This window comes from Rattus norvegicus, chromosome 15, assembly GCF_021556685.1.
Source record: "Rattus norvegicus strain SHRSP/BbbUtx chromosome 15, alternate assembly SHRSP_T2T, whole genome shotgun sequence".
NCBI lineage: Eukaryota > Metazoa > Chordata > Mammalia > Rodentia > Muridae > Rattus > Rattus norvegicus.
The window spans coordinates 15,964,529-15,991,245 of record NC_141548.1 but is presented as its reverse complement, the minus strand read 5'-3'; the positions used below and the strand labels follow the sequence as shown (position 1 = coordinate 15,991,245).

At 42.3% G+C, this 26,717-nt stretch overlaps 1 protein-coding gene and 1 long non-coding RNA gene across 18 annotated transcripts in view; one reads left to right on the top strand and one right to left on the bottom strand.

The window, feature by feature from the left end:
* The window catches only part of Cadps (calcium dependent secretion activator), a 466,682-nt gene that overhangs the window by 73,751 nt on the left and 366,214 nt on the right, over nucleotides 1-26,717 (bottom strand). For 6 of the 17 annotated variants that reach the window (XR_015637890.1, XR_015637892.1, XM_087585087.1 and 3 more), the window contains 5 exons: nucleotides 23,000-23,156; nucleotides 21,859-22,000; nucleotides 13,439-13,585; nucleotides 9,893-10,048; nucleotides 5,943-6,090 (listed from right to left, as the gene is read on the bottom strand). Coding sequence is in view for 14 of the 17 variants with exons in the window: in XM_087585087.1 (XP_087441213.1) it covers nucleotides 5,943-6,090; nucleotides 9,893-10,048; nucleotides 13,439-13,585; nucleotides 21,859-22,000; nucleotides 23,000-23,156 (750 nt within the window). In the remaining 3 variants the exon portion in view is untranslated. 17 annotated transcript variants of the gene reach the window in all.
* LOC148000840 (uncharacterized) overlaps nucleotides 1-26,717 on the top strand; it is a 37,172-nt gene that overhangs the window by 7,538 nt on the left and 2,917 nt on the right. The window contains exons 2-3 of the long non-coding RNA XR_015638249.1: nucleotides 8,629-8,747; nucleotides 19,600-19,630. This is a non-coding gene — a long non-coding RNA (uncharacterized LOC148000840). The remainder of the gene's footprint in view (nucleotides 1-8,628; nucleotides 8,748-19,599; nucleotides 19,631-26,717) is intronic.

The window sequence follows — 26,717 nt, the reverse complement described above, 5'->3', positions numbered from 1 at the left end:
ACCGACTTGTTTCACTAGATTTTTTCTTTGGATTGCTGTAATTGAGTCACATTTATTAAAATAACTAAGATATTATGCTTATCCAGAAGATTTGCTATAGGAGAGTTAGCACAAGTTGAAACACGGCACGAGGGGTTTCTGACCAAGCAAAGAACACCAATGAGAATAGACAGACATGTTCTCTTAACAGCCTTGACTGATGGACATGGTAAAAACTGACGGGGCTTCTTCTGTGTATATGGAGGCAGGGTCAGACCTGGGTCTTGTGTCTAAAGGGTCAATAGGGACAATCTTTCTTAGAGGAACATGTCCTTCTATTTGGACATAAGGTGGAGACCCTGTGGCTTGTTGAGGCATAATACACCTTCATGTGTTGATTACTATGTATTCCCACTATCGCTTCCCTTTGCTGTGTATAAGTATTATGATCACCCTGGTATAATAAATATCTTCACCTGCTTATCAAATAAAGCATGGTTTGTGTGTGTGTGTGTGTGTGTGTGTGTGTGTGTGTCTGTGTGTGTGTGTGCATTCATGTTTGTTGTGGAGGCCAGAGGACTACCTGGGTGCCATTATTTCTCAGGAGCTGTCCATAAGGCCTCTCATTGGTTTTGATTTGCTAAGAAGGTGAGAAGAGCCTCCTGTCACTGTCTCCCTAGCTCTGGAGTTACACACACACACACACACACACACACACACACACACACACACACACACACACAGCTTTGAATTTACGTCTTTAGGGTTGCACAACAACATTATATGGACTGAGCCATCCTCTCCCCTAAAATGAAGCATTTTGATACGGTTATCCTGCCTCTCTTTTGCAGGGCAATGTGAGCTTGTTATCTCTGCTGCCTTGCTTTCCCACCACTGCAGTGGAACTAGAATTAGATTCTGGATACAGGATTGACATAGACCTACCCAAGTACTGATGGAATACACAAATATGCATGATCACACAGTTTAGAAACTATGTAGAACTGGCCTGGTGGCTTGTGTCTGTAATCCTGACATTTGGTGGGAAAAGGTTAAAGCAAGAGAATCGTTATGAATTTGAGGCTAGCCTGGGTTCTAGAGTAAAATTTTGAATCCAAAAAGAAGAAGAAGGAGGAGGAAGAGAAGGAGGAGGAGGAGGAAGAAGAGGAAGAAGAGGAGGAAGAAGAGGGGGAAGAAGAAGAAGGAGGAGGAGGAATTATAATATGGTCATATTACTATTTCCCTCAGGACTCGAATTAAAATCCATTAGCTTGTGGCTCTATGGCTGTACACATTTCTTTAAATACATCTAAGCTCTATATACTGCATGGCGATTATTCCTTAATACTAAGGTTGTGAATCATGTTGCTAAGTGCTAGATATTAAAGAATTCCTCATTGAAATTCAGGTAATGACAAAATCCATACTCCTTTTGCCGGATTTTCCTGTCACTGGTGATTCCTTTCACTAACTTGCTTTTCTGGAACCATAGTGAGCCTCCTCCATTACTCTGTACTCTCCCTGGGCTATTTATTGTTTTCGGCAAATGGGAAGCCTCATGAAGTAGGGGTGTATGCCCATAAGAGTCCCATCTTCCCTGCTAGCTCTTCTCATGAAGCCCTGTGTAAATTGCCTGTTTAGCTCATTTTACTTGCAACTTAGCAGATTTGTGTCTTCTAATTCTCCCGGTGGCTTCCTCGCACTTGACCCATACTCTGAAGTCCGGACAGCAGTAACTAAGAGGAGCACAGGTTCTCAGTGGCACAAGAAGAGTGGGGAGTTGGCTTTTGCATTGGACGGGCTACGTGATTGTAAATCCAGGACTGCTACGGGAAAAGCATCCCACTTGACTTCCTGTGCTGCACATTTTGCCTTGTCATGGAACAGATTGTGTGTATGTTATCTTTCTGTTAAGACCATCTGACCTTGGAAACGAGATGAAAACACACTAGGCCAAGTGAGAAACTATTTAATACACAATTTCCTCTTTATTGGTACTTCACAAATTTTAATGAAAAAATAAATATTTAAGCTGGAAAAGTATGGTGAACAAATGTCTCAACAGCTGCCTTTAGACGAGACTTCATCCCAGTGATTAAACTCAGGAAGTGATTGTAAAACTGGAGATTGTATTCACTCACTAGTGCCTAGTCCAAAACAGGTTGAGGGAGACGATCTGTAATACGGGCTTAATGGTTGATCTTCTAAACCAAATAGCCCATGAGAATGGAAGTCCAATGGTTTCCAAGTCCTCTTATCTCAGTTCTAGAACATCTCCAGGCATCTCTACTCAAGTCCCCATTAACTAGTCCATTTCACTTGAAAGATAAATCTCATCATCTTGTATAATACGGACCATTTCAGGTCACAGCTAACATGCCAGGCTATAGAGATGCAATAAAATTACAACTGATTCCCGCCTGACCGTTCTCAGCTACACTAGGAGGCTTCACGTCCCACAAGCTGGTTACTCAAGTGCCGCAGACTCCTTATATTTAGAAGGAATCCTGATAGGCCTTACTGTATGGGAACAAATATCCCTAGGTGAAGAACAAAGGATTAGAATACAGTGTTAGATGGGTCTTTAATCTTGGGTATATGTGTATTATTTCTGGGGAAAATATGTACAAACTCTAGTTATTATTTTCACTTAACAAGTGCTGAGTTAGAAAAAATATGCAGACTTCTTTACTTTAAAACTCTATGCCCAGAATAAATACATTCCAGTGTCTAGCGGCAAAGTGTTACAACTCTAATCTTACACCCAGAAGTCAGGGAACTGGGTCTCCACTGTCAAAAGCCTGAATAGTTTTAAATGGTTATGTATTGCATGCTGGATCTTGTGTGTTACTCAACAAACAATGGTAACTGGCTCGTTCAAGAGCACACAGTTTGAGCGATAAGACAAAGGGTCATAGGATATAGTGATTTAATTCCTGGACAATTTGCTCTTTTAGAAAACCAGACTCCAAAGTTCGGCCAAGATAATTTTAGTTTAGCCAAGAAATAATTCATGGTGACCATGAGAGTCAGAGTCATTTTGACAAGGGTGAGCTTATTATATTGTATCACTTGTCCTTAACAAGGATCTATGGTTTGGACTAAGAAACACTGTAGGTCTTCTGCAATTGCATGGGAATACTGTTTATAAGTATTTCCTTGGAAGTGGATCCATAGCTTTGACCAGATTCTTAATGGAGTTTCATCAACTCCACCCTCTCCCCAGTCTCAAAATTATCCTCAGAACCCTAGCACTGAGCTCAGAGTGACATTGTTGTTTAACTACCTGTTCAGGGATGTGGCACCTTAACAAGGCAGTAGCAAGGCAACCTGGAGAGGAGATCTAGGATCTCCTATGGCTGCAGAGAGGTCAGTCCTCTGATAGCCACTCTCTTCTACTGAGGAAGGGGGTCATTCTTGTGAATCTCAGACATGATATATACTCAAAAGCTCTGAGAGGAAATTTACAAATTGGACCCCAACCTTAAAAGAAAAAAATTCCCTTTGCTTTCTTTTTGTTCTTGCTCTGAGGGATATGATATCACACAGAAGATGTATATATTTAAAACATTGAAACAGAATGGAAGAGAGGAAAATCATGTACATATATGCCTAGAATATATACACATATATAGAATCCAAAAATCCCAGCTGACAATTGGGCAAAGGTATATATCCTGGAATATTATTCAGCCACAAATAGAAAGAACAGTACATGCTACAACATGCATGGATCTTGAAAACATTATGCTAAGTGAAAGAAGTCAGGCACCTACAGCCCACCAATTGCTTGGTTTTATTTATTTAAAAAGCCAAAAACAGAAACAGGCACATTTACAGAATATAGGTTGAAGATAGCCTAGAACTGGGAGAATACAGGCAGAACACTGGCTCTTGATGTATGGTTGGTTTCTGTTTAAGACCATGAACATGGCATAAAATTGACTGTGATAGCTGCTATGGGAATACAGCCCTGGGAATGTGTACTTCTGAAGGGTAAATCCTATATGAATGTGATTTGCAACTCCATGATTTAAGAAGCAGCAGCAGCAGCAACAACAACAACAGCAGCAACAACAACACAAGCAGTGGAGCTTTAAGGGGGGAGAGAATCCAGAGTGATGCATTCCAGAAAGCATAAACTCAAAAGGGATCTTTAATGACTTAGAGAGATTTGATGATTTAGAGATCTCACAGTAAGTTTTGCAGAGTGGGCTCTGTGAAAACCAGGGATTTCAGAATCTTCCAGGGAAGCGTGGGCAAGTGGTGGTGTGCAGAGACGCTAGGGTAGAGAGGAAAGGTGCCCCCCCCAGATCAACTCTATTTTTATGTGTTTATGTGCTAGGATTCTGGATAAAGTATGAAAAACTGACTCTGCAGCGAAAATAGGCCAAATAAAACTACATTGGTGATATCATTTTACAGATGGGGAAACTGAGGCTCGAAAAGACTGCCAGGATTATCCAAGTCCAGTTTGCAGCACAACTCAAAAGGCTTATCCAGGTGACTGGCAACCCAGGTCTCCCTTCCTATTGTTCCAACCTTTCTCTCATTTTCAGACAACGAGGAGCCTCGGATCACTGCTTCCCAAGTGTATCTTCTAGAGTAGCCACCAGTGTGGCCATCCTCATCAGAGATGGCCACAGAAGCCTAAATTTCTGTGTGCAAGTGGGGTTTTTTTTTGTACACATGTGCATTTGTATGTATTGGCAGGTGCACGTGTGTATATGCGTGGTACATACGTGCTCACATTTGTATCCGTGTGCTGGTGCATGCATGTGTGGGGATGCCAGAGGACATCTTGGATGTTATTCCTCAAGAACTGTCCTCCAGAAGTTTACATTCTTTGAACACAGCCCAGGCAAGTTGAATCCCCAGAGAGTTCTGGAAGGTTAATGCACAATGAATTCGTCAAGCACTGGGCTGACTCTTTTGCACAAGTGGCTTGGGGATAAGAACCCAGGGCTCTGTATTGACTTTGGTGTCTAGAACTTTAACTCCATGGGGGAGGCTCAACGGAAATCAGCAGAAGCTAGCAGGGGTGGCTAAGGAAGCTCGCTTGTGGGAGAGACAAGGTTGGAGGAGATCTTGCCAGTAGAGAACATCACCAACCCACATATAAAATGGAAGGTGCCAAAGGGGAAAATAAATAACGAGCAAGGAGCAAATATAATTTAGTAAAAATTCCGAGCATGTAAGGCTGGTATTGAAAGATCTGATTTAGGAGCAATTTATGCCAATTGGCAACAGTATAGAGTTGCCAGAAATGTTACTGAATTAATTCTAAATTGGTATATGAATATCTAGCTGGCTTAAGGCCATCGGAGAAAAATGATCATGATCGTCTTTAATCAAGTCCAAGTCGCTGCTTCCTTCTCCTTCACATTTTAAATCTGACTTTAGAATCAGAAACTCTGCAAAGGAATAAAACTTCTGGTCAGGGAAGATTCACAATTAGTTCATCCTAGGGAAAACTGAAAGCTTGAAAATTGCTTTGGACCTGCAGAACCTACTGGCATAGCTTGGGAGTGGCTTGGAGTGAGTTCTCCTGCTATCCAGATGTTCAAGGGCTAAGATATACTACCCACTGGAAGAGACTAGCATTCGGACACCCCCACATCTGGTACAGAGAATGGCCTAAATAAATAAGGTCACCAAACATTCTTCAGCTTAAAGAAACCTCACGACCACTTGAATTCTAGCCAAGAACCTCTTCCAAGTGACTGGCACGTATATCAGCACATGCCTCAGAAATTGACTTGACAGATACTGAACACTTATCCATGGCTTCATCTGCAAATGTTAAGAGTGTATTTCTAAAACTAGCAGACTTGGGTAGAAAGAAGGAATTTGTGAGGGTTTCTTCTACATGATCAATGGAGAGAGAAGAGGGGAGAAGGGAGAAGGGGGAAGGGGGGAAGGGTGAAGTTGTTTTTTTTTTTTTTTTTTTTTTTTTTTTTTACCTCCTGGCCCATTTCCATGCTGCAAAGTTTTGTTGATTGAGCTTTGGCATCAACCATAACATTAAACATGGTGCATATTGACTGTGGGACTCGAAAATCTGTTGATCGACTGGTTTTTTGCAGCTTAACTTCAAATGCAATCCTGGTTCTATTAAAACAAAGCAGGGAAAGACCAATTCAGCGTTCAGATGGCAGGAGGTGGAGGAGAAAAGGTAGAGATTAGTGACAAAGAAACTTGAAGGCCGTAGTCAGTTTCAACCCACAATGACTCCACACACGTTCTTTTTCAATGACTTTCCCATCTAGAGAGGGCTTCTTCATGTGGGCGGTCCTCCAGGCTGCATTCTTCCTTAGCAGTCCACAGAACACCTGTAGCTCTGTGTGCTATCTATAGATTACATGGTATGGAGAGCCCTAATTGTAGAAGAATAAATGAATTAAAAAAAACCTGATTATAGCATTACAACATATGCAGCCTCTCTCACATTGGCAAGTGCCTACCTCGAAGCACTTCACTTAAAAACAAAACACTAGCAGGCAGTTTCTCATCCTCAGAGCCCCAGTGTTGGAGAAAAAAGCTTAAATGACCCTTATTGTTGTTTCTTTTACTTTTGAAAAGAGACTGAAACAAATCTTTTTTTAAAGTCCAAAAATTTTTATTACATTGGTTGAAAGACTTAAAAAAATAGATTGTGCTTGCTAAAGAACCGTTAGAAGAAAATGTATCAATCTATGAAAATGGCTGCCTTTGGGAAGGGGATGAGAAGTCATGTCTTTCGGGAGCTTTTGGCTTTGTTTTGTTCTTGTTACCATTGTTACTAATTTTTTGTAAGTAGACATTCTAATTTTTTACACAACTAAATAGTAATAGCAATTTCCTTGGCATAAAACTATATTACAGAAACTCCATGCAGTCATTTTTTTTTGGTAACATAATGTTGACATAGGTCAAATTATGATACCGGAGACCTATTAGGCTCTCACAGGAGAAGCCATCACAATGTAGGTAGTTTACAGTACAGGTATGAGATCCAGTCCTTGGCATTGCTATTCCAGAAGTGTGTGTGTGTGGGGGGGCAGCTCTGTTTTAAAAGGTTTCAGAGAAGTGGGTGACATCCTCACATATCCTTTGGGAAAGCACCTGGTCAATAAGTGGCTTCATTAAAGTCTGCATTGGCCACAGCCACCTTCCAGAGCTCATGCAGTCATGAGGATGGCATGGCTTTGGGAGAAATTGGGAGCTGTTTTCTATTGGTGCATAGGAGGACCACACAGCTAGTTAAGCTCAGGAAAGAATGCCAGCTCGCTAGCACACCCTGGGTGCATGTAGGGAAGCCAAGTATAATTTCTAAGGTTGGAAGCCCAGTTCCTAAGGGGGAAAAAACACCCCTATAGATTATATGATCATGTTAAAGATAAATGTATCTTGGCTTCTAAAGACTCAGTGCACTGAAGTAGCTTTCTAATCATGATGATCATTTTAAGCTCTGCTGAAAATACATCGTTCTGTAGCTCTGTGAAAAGGAGGCCTGATGGGTACTGAGTTGGACTGGGCCCTGTGCTGATCTTCCGAGGCTTATGCGCTAGTTCCGGCCCAATCTGAGAAATGGAAATGCTAAATTGCTCCTTTCCAATGAAGCAAGCGTCTTCCCTTTGCACATTTCTCTTCACAGGAGAACTGTTCCTAGCCTGTGGAGTGCAGGGCTGTGAAAAGAGGAAGGCAGATGTGGGAAATGAATATGACTATGAGAGCTCTGGGGGTCTGCAAAGCCAGGAATAGAGACGTCACTTAACCCAATTGACTCCTTGAGGGCAGAGCACTTAGGTTTTGCACCTAAACCCGATAGAGACCAGAGGCACCATCACGGTCTGGTGAGTGTCCTGTACGTGCTGCGTGCCTAAAGCCACAGTCCGCTGTCCTTACCATGTGGCTTTTGGACAAAGGTTATTTATTCTGCCTCAAAGAAAGAACGGTTTTAGGTTCTTCCCACATACATTCTATACCTTAAAAGCTGGAGCTGGGGGATGTTTCTGGCAGCATCTGTGTTTAGGTTTAGAGCCTGACAGAAAGTAACATCAGGAAACTCTGGGTGTTAGAGCTGCCCATACACATGCAGTGACACGAGTCCTGACATTGAAAGGCGACTTCACTACTGTGTTCCAGGTAGATTTCTGTGGCTTGGGGGCAGAGGGAGTGTCCAGGGATGAAGGTCCATCCCCTGTGTCCTAGTAGCTTACCTCCTATGGATGCCTGAACAAAACAACACCGTGGTGTGGGAGGAATGGACCCCAAATACCATCCTCAGATATTCTCTTTATTTCTCCTAAGTACCTCTCTCTCATTTTACCCCCTCTCCAGCAGATTGGCTTCAGACAACCATTGCTTCGGCTAAAATTATATATAGACTATTAGGGATTATAGAATGAAAAACTAGAAACTTTTTGACCATACAGTTGAAAATCAGACCTGTCTTTGTTTCTACAGCTGGGCAGAAAAGGACGAAGTCCACTGTCTGGATCGCTCAGACTTTAGATTTGCAGAAGGGCAAGCATCTGCCCGGTGGCTTCGAAGCTCAGGGTTCTTTCCTGGGTTCACGGAGTTGCCGATTACCCACCTACAACAATACTGCTCTCTTGCCCTGAGAGGTTTCCGGTTTGATATATTATTTCTCTTTTCTTCTTTCAGGGTATCAAAGGCTGGATTCAGAGCACTCTTAGGCAAGCCCAGCCCCCACCACGCACAACTTATTCATCAACTTAAGTATATAACATCTGGAGACCCGGAGAAGCCAAGATTGCTTATGGGTTAGTTTCTCCCTCCCTCCCCCTCCTCCCTCCCTCCCTCCCTCCCTCCCTCCCTCCCTCCTTTCTTTCCTTTCAATTTTTAATTTTTTTTCTTTTCTTTTTAGAAAGAGGAAAACTAATGGTATACTTTCCAACCAGAAAAGAAACTTGGATGTGTGTTTAGGGATAGCCAGGGTGGTGATGATGTCAAATACAGATGTGGATTCTACTGGTTTGACAGGTGCCTTTCCTTCTCCATTGTATGTCAAGGACTCAGCACTCGACCTACTCTATGATATCTGATCAGAGGATTTTGCTGAATGGATAAAGACTTTTATTTATTCTCTTCTGGTTTCCACCTCAGACCAATCAGCTTCAGGCCTGCAAGCAGAGGGATTCATTTTTTTTACTCTAAGCCCCAGTGGCAAAAAGGGAAAAATCTGTGGGGGTTAAAGCACATGTGTGGTGTCTCATGACTTCATGAAAATTCCTGGTTAGAATGAGGGTAAGAAAATTAACCCCTGGTGCACATGCCCAGTACTCGGCTCACGTGCACATAGTGAACGATGATGCTACCAAGGCTTAGCTTCTTTTGGAAATTCAGTGACCTAGATTCCATATACACTGGATCTAGAGCTGTACGATTTCCCTCTTCCTGTCCATATTCTTTTCTCACTGTCCATTCTCCCTGCCTTCTTACTTATAAATGTTTACTGTGTAGCTATTTTGTGGCAGACATGCTAGGTGGTGGGGTATAGAGATGAACAAGGGTGGATGGGAGTCCTCTTGACTCACAGAACCAGCAATGGGACGGACAAACTGGCAGCTAAATAACTTTATTTCTGGATACAGAGCAGGTTAGTAGACATTCAATGTGGGCAGCTAAGCCCACATTTAAAAAGTCCAGTTGACTTTTTAAAAATGGTGGTTGGTATTTTATGACAGGGTCTTGCCATGTAGCCCAGGCTGGGTTTGAATTTACGGCAACTCCTGCCTCTTTAGTGCTGGGGTTACATTGTGGCTGCCCTTACTGGAGCTGACTCGGATTAGTGGGATTAGGGATTACCTTCTCCAAAACTTTACAAATCACCGAGATGGGCTCACTGGTCTTTCAGAGCTGCATGCTGGGAAGAGAGGGCTGGGTCTTTCCAGCCAATCATTCCTACCTCTTGACGCAGGACTCAATCATGTCGCTTGCCATTAGTTTTAGCCGCTGCTCTAAGTGCTTTCCAAACTCTTCCTCAGGCCAGTGTAGGTCACGGATGAAAGTCTGAAGGGCATCAAGTTTCCAGAACAAATCTTCTGATGTACCCGATCCGTTACTGGTAGGATAAAAAAAAATTAGAAATCAAAAGTCACCCAGTTGCCTTGCGCTTGAGAGAAATTAACATAGAGACAACTTGGGGCTGGAAGGCTTAAGGCAAACAGTGGCTTCCACATACGAAACAACGTGTGTTGGCGGCGGAAGGGGGGGGGCAGTCTCCACTGGCAGAACTTGAGTTTTACCATACAGGACCCAGTTCACTTTACTCAGCCAATTGCTTCAGACCATCAAGATGACTGAAGAGGTTGTTGTCTCCTTATAAGTAGGAGGATAGCGTATGGTAAAAATCAGCCTTCTTTTAATAACCACATTAGCATATGTGATGATTCAGACGAAGGCTATGAACCAGGGGGAGATGTAAGTCTCCATGGGTAAGAACTACATGATAACATGCAGTTATTAGGATCCAGGGCTTCATGCATTTCCCCAGTTCTCCTCCAGAGTGGAGACCTCTTGGAAATGGCACAAGACTTGGGTTTCAAAAGGACAGTGCTAACAAAGTGGTGAGCGAGGACCTGCTTTCTCTCTTGAAGAGCTGGAAAAAAACAAAAAACCTCAGGAGACTCAGATAGAGACAGGGACACTTGGGTACCTTGAATCCCAAAGTCCTGTCCAGTGGCCTTACAATTTTCCTGGAGCAGCCTGTTACATCGGCAGCTCTAGGATGAGGGGAGTTGGGGCAGATGAAGTGAGTAGACAGTGGATCTCTGATACTTCAGGGCTCCAAACCTGAGCTCTCTCCCCATTGTTCCCAGTCCTCTACAGATTCGAGGAAGTGGGACTTGATTCCTTTTTTGTACGATGACATCCAAGAGACTTTTTCCTGGGACATCCGTGGAAGGCCTGTGCCTGGGAAACATTCTACCTCTTCCCCTCTGGCCCTTCTTGGGCTGGCTTTCTCTTTTGTAATCACCCCATTTGGAACTCTTGAGGGGTGGCCAACTCCCTACCCCCTTCCTCGCATACCACTAATGCTAACACAGTAATTTATAAAATGTCCAACACACCATGCATTACCACTTCTTCTGACATCGTCTATAGAAACAGACGAGAGTGGGTGTTTCTATTGTGACAGATGCCAGCTGCATTGAATTAATGCCTCAGAGAGAAATATAGCAGAGATGCATCCACAGCTACTGCAGGGTGGGGAGGGGCGAGCTCCCAACATGCCGAGAGGGAGCCAGAGCCTACAGCCTGCACCAACAGGGCGGATGCTGTCAGAACAGACCAGTTCGAGGTCAGTACCGAGATGTATCTGACACGAAGGAGCAGGTGACATGAGAACACGTCCTTAAAATGAAAGGTGGCAGAGGAGAGCCGGGATCATGAAAAGATATCGAATCAGGCATTTCCTAGCGGGAGACTGTGGGTCTATGTCTTCTTTTCAGATACTAGAGTGAGCTTCATTTAAAAGTGGGGGAATGCACTTCTCTCCATGGAAGTTCAGCCTTCCCCCTACCCCACCCCATGCTTGGGAAAAAAGAAACCCCAACTTTGTCTAGTCTAAGCCCCGTTTTGGAACTGCATGGTTTATGTTTTAAATCATTAAGTGCATATGAATGCAATAATTGGTATTTATTACAACAACATTTTGACACCCATCTGGTTTCAGAGTTTCAAAAAATTCTTGTAGCATTTTTTTTCTTTGAAGAGCTTATTATTAAGTTTTGACATGAGGAAAAGAATATTTTCTTTTTATTTTTAAGATAAACTGTTAATGTTAAGGCAATAGCACCAAGATTATTTTGATTGCTGAGCAGTTACCAAAATGTGTTCCCACCCATGCCTTAATTAATTGAATGGAGGCTATTATCTGCCTTATCACAATGTCTTGATTCATATCTTTTCAAAAACAGTATCACAGAACATGCACGGGACAAGCTAAGAGAAGCTTTCATCTATTTGGTTTTAATTTGAAACAGACACTATCTAATCTAATAAACAGACACTAACTAATTGAACTTGTAAGATTGTCATCTTAGCATGAATATGATGTAGTTTTCAGGAAAAATTGTCCTCAAAGATGAGAAATTTGGAGGTTCAAATTTGTCTCTAGGAGAGAATCAGACCCATTGGCCTCATGATTGCACTGTGGGCTTGTGCATGACTATAGTTTTAAAGAATAGCGGGGGATTTTGGGGCACCAGGTCAAGAAGTCATTTTACTGTCCTAGTCTCCTTCTGGATTCACGGTGGATCTGAAATCATCAGGGGCCACCTTGATGAACGGGAGCTGGAGATTTCAAAACATCCCTGCCAGCTTCAGGTCATTTTTTACTCCTTTGATAATAACACTCCCTTTGAAAACGTGCCAGTTTACTCTTCCAAGGAAAAGCTTATCTGGCCTATAATTAGCTGTGGTCAAAGCGGAGGATCAAAGGAAGGTGGAGAACTGGTAAAACCTTATTTCACTTATTAAATCACCCACATGGTTCTCATTTCATCTCACCGAGGTAGAACCAAGGGGCACTGGATCTTCTTGCTAAGAAAAGGGAGAGAAGATTCACTTCCCAAGTGAGAAGAAATATCCACTGACTCCCCATGTCCTTCGAGCTGCCTGCTTGGAAGAAGTGACATTTGCTCTAGGCAAAACTACCTCCCACATCCCTGACATTCCTCTGGAGGAAGCAAAAACCGAGTCTGCACTGAGAATGCACAGACACTGCTCTGCTGCCCAACCATAATTGTGTGTGGCCTGACTCTCATATTCTCAAGTTCAGAAGGCTTCTTGCTGCCTAGATGTCAAAGTTTCCTGCTGTACTTTGTCTTTGGGAAATGTCTACACATGCAATTTACCTAGTCTGGGAGGTCCATTCACAAATTTTCATGTGGTCCTGAACATTCCATTCCGATATCCTGCTATTTACTGGCACCGGGAAAATCCTTTACGGATTTAATCGGCCTTGAAAAAATATTTAATTATTAAACAAACAAACAAACAAAAAAAAAACCCTGCTCCTAGGTCAGCGAGCTTCTTTTGGAACGTGGACCAGATCAGAAGTGACTGGTCAGCCCATCAAAGAATTTTCTTTGACTACATGGGGATGAATAATTCCTAAAGTCCTACATCGAAGGACGTTGAGTCCTGCATCAAGGCTCCTGCATTGAAAACTGGGGTAGAAATCCTCGTACAAAGTAATTCAGGAAGTAAAGCATAGTCCTCGAGTGTTCAGTGGGCGTTAGACAAACCGTTACTGCGTATATATAGCAAATGTCTCATAAACACGATGGATGCCAGAAATAAACAATATTGTCTCTGCACGATCAGCAAAATATGTCTAATTATCCTTTTCCATCTCTGTTTTATAGGATGTATAGAAATAAGCAGTACATATCCATGCCAAGATCACTTAAATTTAAATGAGATCTAATGTGAACTGAATACACACTCAGCATCATATATAGCAGCCATCCATGACGGTGCCGAAAAAGTAGGCATTTGTGGGATGCCTAGAGGGATGTTAACTGGTAGATTTGGTACTTTGGGTAGGTTCACATTGGGTAGGTTCACATTGGGTAGGTTACTGGTTAAACTCCTGTGGAAGAAACAGACAGAAAGAAAAAATACCATCACAGTGACAATGTAGATGTGGCAGAAGCACACAATAGCTGTAAATCAACTGGCTAAGTACACAGAAGACAATGGTGGAGACTTGAGCAACACATTGAGTAAGCAGGTTACAGATGGAGAGCTGGGATGGGACTTGGTATCCAGAGAGAAATCGTCAGGTTAATGGGAAACTTAAAAGTGCAGACACCGATGGAGCATGCGAACACAGTGGTCACATAACCGAAATGTCTCAGAGAATTCTTGTCTTCAAGGCCACTTCCAAAAGAATCTAGAGCTCATCCTATAAGAAGAGCTTGGCGTTGGTGGAATTCTGGCTGTGGCTGGAACTGGGGTGCCATGAGACAGTGGGTTTGCTAGAACAGTGAGGTGGGGCAAAGGGATGCAATGGATCAGCTCTCGTGTTCTTTCTGTAGTGCAGTGGATAATTAATAATTCATCGTATTTCCCAATGGAGAGGATAGGAGTGCACTTATCAGAAAAGACTGATTACAGTAGAAGTTAGCTAATGCACTTGGTCTTCTAACTTGACCATTACCCAAAACACACATGAGTCAACATATTGTACTGTACCTCCTAGATGTATATAAGGAGTAGTTTTCAATCCCAAATACATTTATACAGTGTGTACATGTATGAAATTTTCAAAGTATAAAGGTATTTAAGTAAAAACAAAGACTACCAAAATACTTCTTAAGAATATAAGTGTTGTAGGGCATTAGTTGTGCCTGCTTTCACTCATAACTTACTGTCAACGGAAGATTCCTTCAGGCAGACATTAGACACCGAACGGAAAGGAAAGGCTCACCGAACTGTATGTGCACGCAATAGCGATATACAGAAATTGAATGCCTTCCAACTGCCACTTCTAAAGACAGGAATGTGTGTGTCAGAAGGGATGGCAAAGAGGAAGAACTCACATGTAGAAGAATGATTGTCCCTAGGGAATTTTATGGAACATTGGAGGAAAATGGATGCTTTCTCTCCCAAATTCACTTATTAAAATAGAGATATGCCAGTACACAGAAACAGACACATAGGAAAAGAAAAGAAGCCCAGATTCAGGTCTTATGGAAAACCCTTGGTTCAAAAAATAAAATAGATTTACAATATCATCTAATGGTAGCTACCCCTGGGAATGGAAGACAGGCAGGAATAAATAATGCCTGACAGCGTCTTCTGGGAAGGCTGGGTTTTGTTGTTGTTCTGTTGTTTTTTTTAAATACACATATGTGTATAGGAAAGAGAGGGGAGAGAAAGACAGACAGACAGCACAAACAAGCCAGTAGTCAACCTAGGGTTGTTGTCCACCTCCTTTGATGTCAGCTCTCCCATTAGCTTGGCGTTCACCAATTAGATGAGAGCACTTAGCCTGCAGGTGTCCTGGACACACCCATCCTCATCTTCCCAGTGCTGGGATTACAAGTGGATGCTCCACAGTGGCCCAGTATCATTATATGGATCTTAGGAACTGGACACAGGTTCTGTGCTTCTGAAGCCACCAGTCACTCTGACCCTTCTCCTCAGCAGGGCTTTTATCTCCTGATACGAGAGGAAGTGTGTGTGAAAATTTTACGAGCTGCGCATTTTTTTTCCTACAAAAAGTTTAAAATTTGTCAAAGCAAATGAAAAGGTGACGTTATCTTTTATCAGCTGTTTTGGTTTTGAAGGAGGTTTGAAGTTCAATTGAGTGATGGATGAGAGATGGATGGTGTTATAAGGAGAGAGAAGCAGGAGAGAGGGAGAGAGAGAGGGAGAAAGAGAGAGAATGAGAGAGAGGGGGAGAGAGAATGAGAGAGGAGAGAGAGAGAATGAGAGAGAGAGAATGAGAGAGAGAGAATGAGAGAGAGGGGAGAGAGAGAGGGAGGGAGGGAGGGAGGGAGGGAGAGGGAGGGAGGAGGGAGGGGGAGAGAGAGAGAGAGAGAGAGAGAGAGAGAGAGAGAGAGAGAGAGAGAGAGAGAGAATGAATGCTCAGAGATTCGAGTCAAATCAACTATATTTCTTTGGAGGGCCTGTGTCATGTACTGCTCCAAACACTGGCACTGACTGAACATCTTGCAGAGGCTTTTGAAGGGTGTTCCAGGCAGCCAAAGTCACTGGCATGGTACAGCCCAGCCTAGCTCCGCATCTGAAAGGAGCCTCCCTGTTTAAGGGGGGAATTGACAGCACTTTGGCAGAGGACTTGAGGTTCTCTTTTTGGATCTTGTAGGGAAGGAGGAAGTTTCGCCAAAGCAGCACTGGCTGAGCTGTTTGCCTAGTAGGACTCCTGGAGGCCAGGCTGCCTCTGGGCACGCTCTGCAGGGCAAAGCTGCAGCAAAGACACTGGCCCTGGTGACTGGTTTGGACGCTTGTCTCCCTCCACGAATAAGTCATTCAAATATTCCCAGCGGCAAGTCAGCCCTGGATTATGAACTGAAAACCCTAGAATGCACAGTTGCCAATCAGGTATCCTCCTCTTTCAGGAAGATCAGTGTCTCCCAGACCTATGGCTCCCTGGGGTGCAAGGATGCTTTGGGGGAACTCAAGAGAAATTGAACTAAATATTACTGTTAAGTAGAAGGGGGAAAAAATGGAACTTTCTCTTCCATGTGTCTCTGTTTAACTGGGGAATTTGCCTTTGAATTCGGTCCCTGGTGGTTCTCAGTCTTAAACACTGCCATGAAACAAATCCGTTGGCGATTTCCACTGAGACATGTGTAAGCCTATATAAGCAAATGCGATCATTAAACGATACACACACTGAATAATGATCAAGGAATTAGGAGATCTTAGCGATGGCAGCCTGGAAAGTTAAAATGTCAATTCTGAGCAAATTGTAAGTAGCCAGAAATGAATAACATACAAGTATCTGCAAAAGCAACTCAATTTAAACACATTAGTGGATGGTGAGTACACAGACGGGAAGAGACCTTCGTTCCGCATACAAAGTAAAAAAATACTCATATTAATCAAAACGTATTGTTTTTTTTTTTCTTGTAAAATACAGAATTTTGGCCGTGAACCTGGGCTTCAGTAGACACACATCCTGCATAGCACATGTTGTAAATGATTTAGTTTTTTTTTTTTTTTGGTTCTTTTTTTCGGAGCTGGGGATCGAACCCAGGGCCTTGCGCTTCCTAGGCAAGCGCTCTACCACTGAGCTAAATCCCCAACCCCCATAAATGATTTAGTTTTAAAATGATAAGTTATGACATTTCTGGCTTTATCGGAGTAATAAAGCATATTTTTATGCTACTTATATTTTATCTGGGACATTAAAAGAGTACCAATCAGAGGTAAATTCTAAGCATAGTATTTCAATATCACGTATTTAAAGGAAAATTCTGCATAGCACTCAGTTACGATGCAATGCTCTGGGAGCTGTGATGAATTATTATTTTCAAAGAGGGCTGGAGTGACTACTGGACAATCAGCCAGTCTTGATTCTCTGTAAGGACCATAAGTAGATGTCTCTCGGTAGGACAAGAAGTGAGAATTCGACTCCTAGTAATTGATACACATTAAAAATTAGCCTCATCCAATCCAGGGACCTTAACAAAAAGGGTTGCTTTCACTTAACTCCGGTCTCTAGAGTCTGAGATTACAAAATTCTTATCTGCTGTCTCTTATATCCATCCACGTTAGAGATGTGTGTGTATCTCATTTCTACGGATGGCAGTGAATATAGGTGGGGCCCTTTTCCTAAAATAGTTTCTAATGAAGACTGTTTCTATGCAGGAGGGGTATGGTTACATCATCTCTCAAATATTTCTGCTCTAAGCTTATGGATGGGGGTAGATTTTTAGATACAGAACATGTTCTACTTTTACAAGCCATTTGTTGCATGAATATATGAAGTACATCTGTCTTTTCTTGGAGCTTTCACATTGAAGCTTCTCTCTGTGTTTGCCCTTAGGTCTAATCCAATTCAGGGGTAAGGGTACTAGTTGATACCTTCTTAGAGTTCGGAGTAAGGTCTCCTAACCTGTTATTCATTACTATCCAGCCCCAAACTTCCGTCTCTATGAAAGTTTGTAGGCTCTATTTTAAAAAAAAATATTTAAGCTTATGAGTGCTCTATCTGCATGTATACCTACATGTCAGAAGAGGGCATCAGAACCATTATAGGTGGTTATAAGTTACCATGTGATTGCTAGGAATTGAACTCAGGACGTCTGGAAAAGCAGCTGGTGCTCTTAACTACTGAGCCATCTCTCCAACCCCTCTCTATGAAAGTTTAATGCCACAGATACACTATCTATCTACCTATATATTGTATGTAGATGTATATTTTCTTTATGACAACTCTAAGATCATTTACCATAGCTTTGAGATTATTAAGCCCCATTGAGAAAGTATCCTTTACAGAATAGACCCAAAATGTCCTAAGATTTGAGAATCTCTCAAACATCTTCAAGGCTTGCCCCATCCTTGATAGTCCATGCTGGCCCACACCAAATGCTCAGCTTCCTTTGTTTTGTTCTGCTCCCCTGTGTATTCCCACTGGTGTGCGTGGTCTTCCTGCTGAGCCCTGCCTCTTTGGAAATGCTACTCTTCCAGTCAGTTCCTTCCCAACCCTTCAGTGGAAACTCATGCCCCTATGAGCTACATTCTCACAACTCTATATATGATTTATACACACATACTTTGGCAATACTTAAAGCCATTTTCTTGTGTATATATTAATAGACCCAACTAGCTATAAATCCCCACTCTGGAGATTGTATCTTTTTCTCACCCCTCCCCATGGTCGTACTTTCCTCTTGTCTCCTTATAATCCCTAGCCTGTACAGGTTCCCAACATTCTGTTGATACAGTTGAACCTGGCTATGTGCCAAGCCCTGCTCTGTTCTAGATGCTGGAGTGAAGAGAGTGTGTAGTTGTGTGTGGCCATGCATACTATGTCCACATGCTATTACCAAGAATACTATGAATGGAAATGTTTTGGTTATGAAAAGTTGTTGTTTTATAAAGGGGGACACTGAGCCTTGGAAAAGTCAAATGATATAGGATCTTAATTCAGAGACACTGATGGTTTGAGATACTGTCTTAGGACTTCAAGTTTTATTGTGATTATAATCATTAATGCGTGTCCACATGAAGCAGGCAATGTGTCTGGAGATCAGAGAACAACTTTGTAGAACTGGTCCTTGTCCACCTTTCCCTGGGATCTGGCATACAAACTTTCTGGGCTCCCAAGGACCTATCTCCTGAGTCATTTCACTGGCCCCAGAGTCAAGAGTTCTAGCTTTAATACCTGTATATTTGACAGCTAGTCACCCACAAACTGCTGAAGTTCCTAGAAGGGATACTTTCTTTTACCATCAAATCTTCATCATTGGGAATGGGTATTAATTGAAAGGTACTTTTCATTGGTACATCTCAGGTCCAGAGGAGGAACAAGTATTTTAAGTACCAGGAAACCAGGATTTATAGTCCTTATCAAGAATCAGTATTTGCTTTACCCTTCCTAACCTGACACATGAAAATCACAAAGTCAAGGATTCCTTGCTCTCAGAAGAATCCAAGAAGAGACGAAGGGGTCACCCACCCATGGGAAAGCATTCCTGGATTCTTCTACTTTGAAGACCTTTCTGACATATTAGCAATGAGCCATCACTATATGGCTGGGTGAGGTGTTGCCCACCTGTGTGCAGAGACTAAACTTCACATTCAGGGCTGACAGACTTGCAAACTACCTGCCCAACTCTAGATAATGACCCTATGGCATGTCCTGATGGATGCTCAGGGAAGGGTTATGGCTCGAGGTTCCATTGAACACTGGTTTCATCTTGAGAGAGAGTCTTTGGGTGCAGTTGGAAGTGTGCATTGGGGTTCCACATCAGCACCCACAATAAAGTAAGTAAGATACAGTCCCTCTCTTCTCACAGACATGAAGAGCCACACTTTAAAGTAAACTTAAGACTTAGCTTTTACCCATGCTACCAATAACTTCCATTATACTAGGCACAGAATCTAACTGCAGTTAATTTTTCTTTACAGGGCAATAGTTTCATACAAAGAAATATGAAAGGTGAGTACTATTTTTATGCATTGCTTTTTACCTCTTTTATTCGTTGCATGTGTGTATGCACGTACATCTTTGTGTGTATGTATGTGTATGTGTACATGTATGGATGTTTGCGTGTGTGGTAGTCATGTGGCAGAAACTGAGACGACTAAAGGACTGGGCAACTTAAATTTCCCCAAGTCAGTTCCTAGCTCAGGAGGAAGCTGATGGAGAGAATTCTGAAAGAGTTTCTGCCATTATTGCTTTTGATAAAAATCCAAGTTGAAAGAGGCATCTTGGTTTAAGGAAGAGGGATGGCCTTCTCCAAGTGTCAAAGATGTCTCCCTGTGTGCTCTCTGCACTGTTAGAGGAATGGAGAGGTTTGTCTTTCTATGTACACACATGTCCCGATCTACCTTTGATTCTCCGTGTCATGGTGCAACTTAGAACTTCCACACAGCATCCATACTGTCTAAAAAGAAGCTGATTGGTGCGTGGTTAAAAGAAATGTTAATGTAGCTTATGCTTTACTTGGCTTTTTCAAATGTCTCCAGATACTCTCAAAGGCATGACATTGTTTGATATGAACTGAACATACCACAGACTAACAATAGCACAAATTGAACAGCAAAACATTTACTTCCTCCCCCCTCAGCCCCCACCCACATCCATACCTGTCTATATTCTCAGGTGACTACTCATAACACTCTTTTGAAAGTTTCAGGCATTTTAAATTATAAATCCACGAATCCAATATCATTAGTTAAAAAAAAAAACATTCTAGACTCCAATTGTGAAAGTGATTTTAATTCTATCTCTACTGCTGGTAGTAAGCACTCAGAACACTGAATGCTCCCAAATGAATAGCAGCCATATTGTTTGGCTTCTGAAGAACTTAACAGATTATAAAATGACTTTAGTGACATTTTCACAGAAATTTATGACAAGTCTCAGGCCCTGGGTAGGAACTTTTTAAGGAATCATTTTTAGTGATGAGAAAACACATTCCTAGAAGTCAAATCCGTGCCTTCCTGCTAGGGCAAGGCCCCAGATCTATGGCTCTTTAAGAATCCAGGGTGGTGTCATTCTCCCCCTCTGTGTTGGCAACAGTATCTACCACATTTAAACCCAAGCAAGGGAATGCTATTTCAAGACCATTGCTATTTTCAAAACATGAATATCACTCACTTAAGCCTTTTTCTCTTCACAGCTCTTTTCCAAAGCACAATGGCCATGCTTATTATAACCAACAAACAAATAAATACCCCCTCGTGAATGCCTTACCCTCCTTATCTAGTTTTAGACTCCCGAGGTCAAAGTCAACAGAATCATTACCTCTCTTTTCTTTCAAACCGAGAGCTATGGGCTATTGATCCGCTTTCAGTTGGGGCAAATCAAAGCAACGGTCCTGTGACTTAAGTACGGAAGGGGACAGAGGGAACTCTGTCAGTCAGGGTTGTCTAGAGATTGATATTAGAGGAACATTCATTTAGAAACGTGCTTCAGAAAAGGATTCTGTATTAAGGAAAGCCTCTTGAATTCTTTCCAACTGGGAGATAAGGTCTGGGTTTCCTAAGACTCTAGATATCTGCCTGGTTTGTTCTAGGTCAGTGCATCTCAAAGATGTAAAGTGCTATACAATTTAAAATCATTTCTTAGAGAAGTGGTGGTGGGGGCTGCCCAAACAACTAGGGTCTACCAGGACAAAGGCAGAGCGGGGCTTTACTAGAGCTTTTCACATCGTATCACAACCCTCTATATAGGGGTGTCATTTCTGGGATATTTGGAACCGGTGCCTGGCAGTCCACAGGCATGGCCTGTTCCTCTGGTAGCAGAGAAGTCCCTGAGTGTGCCAAAGATACTCAATAGCTGAGGTTGCCCAGCAGCCATGGGAAGTACCAAGGATTCCCCCATGATTTGTCCTGTGGGATTTGTAACGAATTAAAGCTTGTATATTGTGGTCAGGGCTTCCCCTTTCCTGGGGACCTTATGGAAGACACTGTGGGAAGTGACATTTGAGGAAGATAAACAGAATAAATACCACACACATGGTTACATATCTTAGTCCTCTGTATCATTTGCAACACAAAGGTTTCAGTTTATACACTTTTACCACCACCAGCACCATGTTCAATAAAACAGGGCTTGCCCTTTGTTCATACTAACAACAATAGCCATGTGCCACCATTTCTATATGACTCTGTAGCCATTTGTGCCCAAATTCCGATGGGATTAAAAGCAGGTTTCCTTACTTGACTGGTTCCCATGACTCCCGCTCAAAGCCCCTGTGGATAGATTGTGCAATTGAGGACTCCATCAGATCCACGTATCTAACAACGAGTGGGGCGAACAGATCCTGCAGGTGTTTGTGAAACTTTCCATTGCACAAGTTATCTAGAACAGATAAGCAAAATCCCAGTCAGAACCCACAGCAATGTTATCAAAGTACAGTGTGCACACAGAGGGTTTTGCCTTCTATATCCAACACCCTGCTGCGAAGGAGACTGAAAGAAAAAAAAAGACAAAAGCAGGAACTTCATAGAAACTCATACTTGTATCCGAGTGGAAGGAAAATATGAACCAAAGTCATGTTACCAACTTGTACATCCCTATGCAAAGCATCAGCCTAGCATTTGTAAATGGCTTCTCTTCCTCCTCTTCTGCTGACTAGGTACAAAGGAAAAAGAAAACATTCCCTGTCTCCTCCCTCCATCACCCTCCCAGAGGAAGGACCTCTTTATGGTTGTCATTGCTACAAGATACTTGCAGTATGATTTGGCCAAAGGTGTCTTTTATCTAGAAAATATCATCTCATAAAAATTGAAAAGCTTAAAGAGGTTAGGCTAATTTCTGGAGAATAAGTAAAACACAAGAAATGTATTCATTTTTCCACACAGCTCTTGAGTTCTTCTCAAAGACAGGCAAAAGAACTATCTACAGTTAATTATATCTTCTCCACCCCCCCCTCTCTCTGGTGTGTGTGTGTGTGTGTGTGTGTGTGTGTGTGTGTGGTGTGGTGTTTGTATGGAGGGTGTGTGTGGAGTGTGTATGTATATATGTATGTATGTATGTATGTATGTATGTATGTATGTGTGGTATATATGTGTGTACAGAGAGTGTGTGTGGGGTATAGTTTGTGTGTATGTTTAGGGTTTGTGTGTGTGTGTGGAGGATGCGAATGTGTCTGTGGAGTGTGTATGTATGTACATACGTACATATGCATGTATGTATGTATGTGTGTGTGGAGTGTATATGTGTGTGTGTGTATGTATATAACAGTAAAACAAAGAGGAGCTTTGTCTAACACACAGTCTACTTGGAATAAAGATTTCTTAGCAACAAGTTTATCTGCATGCTATTCAGGAAAGGCCAATGGTCCAGGGTGATACATACAGTCTGTACGGAGAAAGTCATTCAGCAGCTGGAAGAGTGGGAAACTGTCCCACGTGTCTGGGGGTTGCACCTCTAATGCTGCATCCATGTCCACTGCAAAGAGTGACAGGAACGTCTCCGCGTGCTCCACCATTAAGTCTGACCACCACGCAAAGGCCTTTGAAATGTGGCAGAAAAACAACAGACAGAGAGGAGCTGAGTATCTACTTGGGACGAAGGCTGTGTGCTCCAACCCTCATAGTCAAGACTGGCTGTACATCCAGCGGGGCGTGGTCACTTTATTGTAAAGAGAACAGCAGTCTGGATATGAGTGGGCCTCTCAGTGGCCAAGGCACTACTCTGTGTACAAAGCCTTGCTCCTGACCCAGAGGTCAGAGGACACGGCTGTAGGAGTGTCAGACATTGAACTTCTGCTCAATTTACAATAACTCAGTAGGCTTGGGTCATGCTCTGTCATTGCTGCTGGCTGGTTCTTGCTCTAAGGTGTAGAATTTGGGAGTTTCTTCACTGTGTTTATGGGTTTTCTGCTGGTCTAACTTGAAAATTTGCAATTACTGTTCATTTCCATTTCCATATCTGGGGATTAGTTGTCTATGGCGTCTTTGAACCCCAGGGATTCCCATCTTCCTACACCCTGGAAACATTACTCCTCTATTAAACTAAGTCAAAGCAAGCCATTATTAGAATGACTACAGAACTGTTGAGTAAAAAGTCTATCTCAGTAGGGAGCCTTTGCTTCTGCTCTAGAGGAAATTTCTGGCTTAGCCTAGGGATCATGGGATAAGGTTAGGACTTACTTCTGTGGGGCTTAGACAAATGTACATTGAAAACCAAAAAATATCAGTGAAGTAACTCATTTTCATGCACATGGGCCCTTGGAAATCGTTGTGCAGGGTCTCGGGGGTGACATTCACATCAGCCTGGGCCAGATGTGAATGAACTTCAGAGGCATGCATGCATGTAGGCTAATCATTTCTGGCAGGGGGCATGCAGAATGAGTGCTGGTGTCAACAGGCCCTGTTTTGCTGATTTCGAAGAGAGCAGAAAAACAAACATTGCCAGCCTTTTCTTGTCCTCCCACCTCCCCACTCAATGCTGCAAAGTTTTCCCACAGGAAACACTTTCCAGAGCATTCATCAAGAAGATGGGAAAGCGTTTGGAAATATGAAGGATGGTTATGCAGGTAGTTCTATACATGGAAGGGTTTGTTCAATGGCCAAGCTCTTCTGTGGGAATCTATTCCTTATTGGAGGGTCTTCTAACAGCCACTAGGAGGCAGAACAGAGGGTCCACCTCTCTTCTTTCGTGAGATTTCATATTACTTACTTCTCCTTTATCAACATGTGGCTGGTTTGCAAATTAAATGGAAAAAATCAAGTCATGTACCATTCTTTAAGGATGGCTTGGCTGGAACTAGACACCTGCTGTTTCCATCGTAATATACAGTAAAACCTCACTGATTCAGAGCAATGGGAATGGGGAAAAGCTGTTCTGTTAGCCAAAAAACTCAAATTGTTTTGACTTTCTAGAGGTACCTTTTTGCTTTTGAGATAGCAACTGGGTACTAAGTACAGAGTCTACAATGTTTAGTACATGAATGTGTCAGAATGCTTACAAATTTTCCCAGCATTTAAGTATTTGTTGATAAACTGGCCTACTAGTTAAAAAGATGGGAGGTTTAACTTTGTAGTTCTAAGAATGCATGCTTCCAAGTTACAAGAAAAAAAAACTTCTCAATTACAACAGTGTTGGTGTCATGATAAGTATTTTACTTAAGAGATAGGAAAATAGCCATAGATGCAAGTAAGTCATCACAGATTCCAAGTCGTTTTCCTGAATTAATGAGGTTTTATTGTAGCTTTACCACCTGAAGGTGAGAGCCCTGGGGTATGGGCCTTGCTCCTCTCATGGAGGCTAGCCCAGGAAGGAGTCCTTCCTCCCGAGTCAGGGCTCTTGGAGCCTGCTGCCATTTACGTAAGAGAATCCTGTGCAGAGTCCTGAGCCTATACAGGGTGACTCTTCTCTCCTCATCCAGGGTGTTTGTAAAGTCCAGAAAGGCACAGCAAGTTGGCTGGCCCTTATTGATCAATGTTACATCTTCAGGGCCTGGCCATGAAGGTATGTAGGGAAAAGTGTATTATGTTCCCAAATACAACTTTGTTCTAAGATAAAGGATCAAGAACAGAAAAGCCCAATCAAACCAAAACCCGGTCAAAATGTATGAAGTTAAAAAAAAAAGAATTCTTAACCCAACTGCAGATGTGGGTCTTCTGCTTTTAATTTAAAGAACTGGTAAGCAAGAGACCGTGGAGAACGAAGTATCTCTCCTCTATAGAGAGCCAGGCCCTAAGGGATTTGTTGTTGAGAAATCCTTAGTTTTTGCAATAGTAGTCATACAGGCTGGACAAATTGGGAGCCCCGCGAAGAGGATTATTATCACTAGGGAGGCCGGTGCAGTGAATGAAGAGCTAAAAACCAAGGATTTCTTCTTAGCTTCTCTAAGGAGCGGGTAAAGAGTCTAGATAGGTTAGGAATCGCTAAACAGTTAAAGGGCAATTCTGAGCAGGTAAACAATCTATACAACCGTGCTGAACCAACACTATTCTTTATTTTAGTTTGGCTCCTGTGGGTGACAACTACTTTTGCACATGAAGTAATATATGTTCACAAGCACCTAAAGACTCAGTAAACCTTTTCCATAGAGAATATGGAGTTACACCGTAGAGCATAAATACTTACCGGATGTTTTTTGATTATTCAAAGACAAAAGCTGTGTGCTTTAGGGGGTACAATTCACTACACTGAACACATTGTATATTTTGCACACAAACTAACATGTATATATGTACCCTCTGTGCACCACAATACATATATACATATACATACATATACATAGAGAGAGATTGGGAAGGGGGAGTACATGAAGTTAAAATATGTGTGCCTGTGCGTAGGTCAGGTTGTGAGAAGAAAATTCTGCTGCATATGAGAGCAAAATGTGACACCAGCTTCCACACACAGCATGTGTGAATGGTAAAGGAAGGATGTGCTCTTGGCTGAGGAGAGACTTTCCCTCTTGGGACATTTACTATATCGGAATTTAAAACAGCCTTTAAAAAGATGAGGGTTTTTTGGGGGTGGGGTGGGTCTGTTGTTACTTTTATTTGTGAAGTATCCATAAATAGTATGTCCACAACAGTTCGGATCCATATTTAGGATTTAGTGCCTTTTTTAGTTGTCAAAGCTTAGGGAGAACCCAGAGAGTGAGTTCTGGGCAAACAAATCCTCATCCTTTCAGGAAGAAAACGTGTACAATGCGTTATGTCAAGTCAAACTTTTTCATTACACCCTTGTCACCAAATGGGCCCCACACAGGAATCACCTGGGCACTTTTGAAAGAGATCAATGCTCTATAACTCCATAGAGATTCCAGGTAGGTGGGCTGGCACCAAACATGAAAATTCAAATTCCTATATTATCTGTATGCAGCAACTGAGGACAGGTGGGGTGCCTTTCAGGATGAGCCCACTCTTCCTGGGAGAGGATTCCCTCTCCTTCCAACTCAGCCATCGGTTCTCAGACATCATGTATCTTTTTTTTTTTTTAACCTAGAAATCATCTTTTTAAAAATAAACGATCAGATATTTTGATTTCTTGGGAATTATTTTCTTGATGTAACAATAGCTAAACTTTGTAGAGTGCTTACCATGTGCCCAGCACA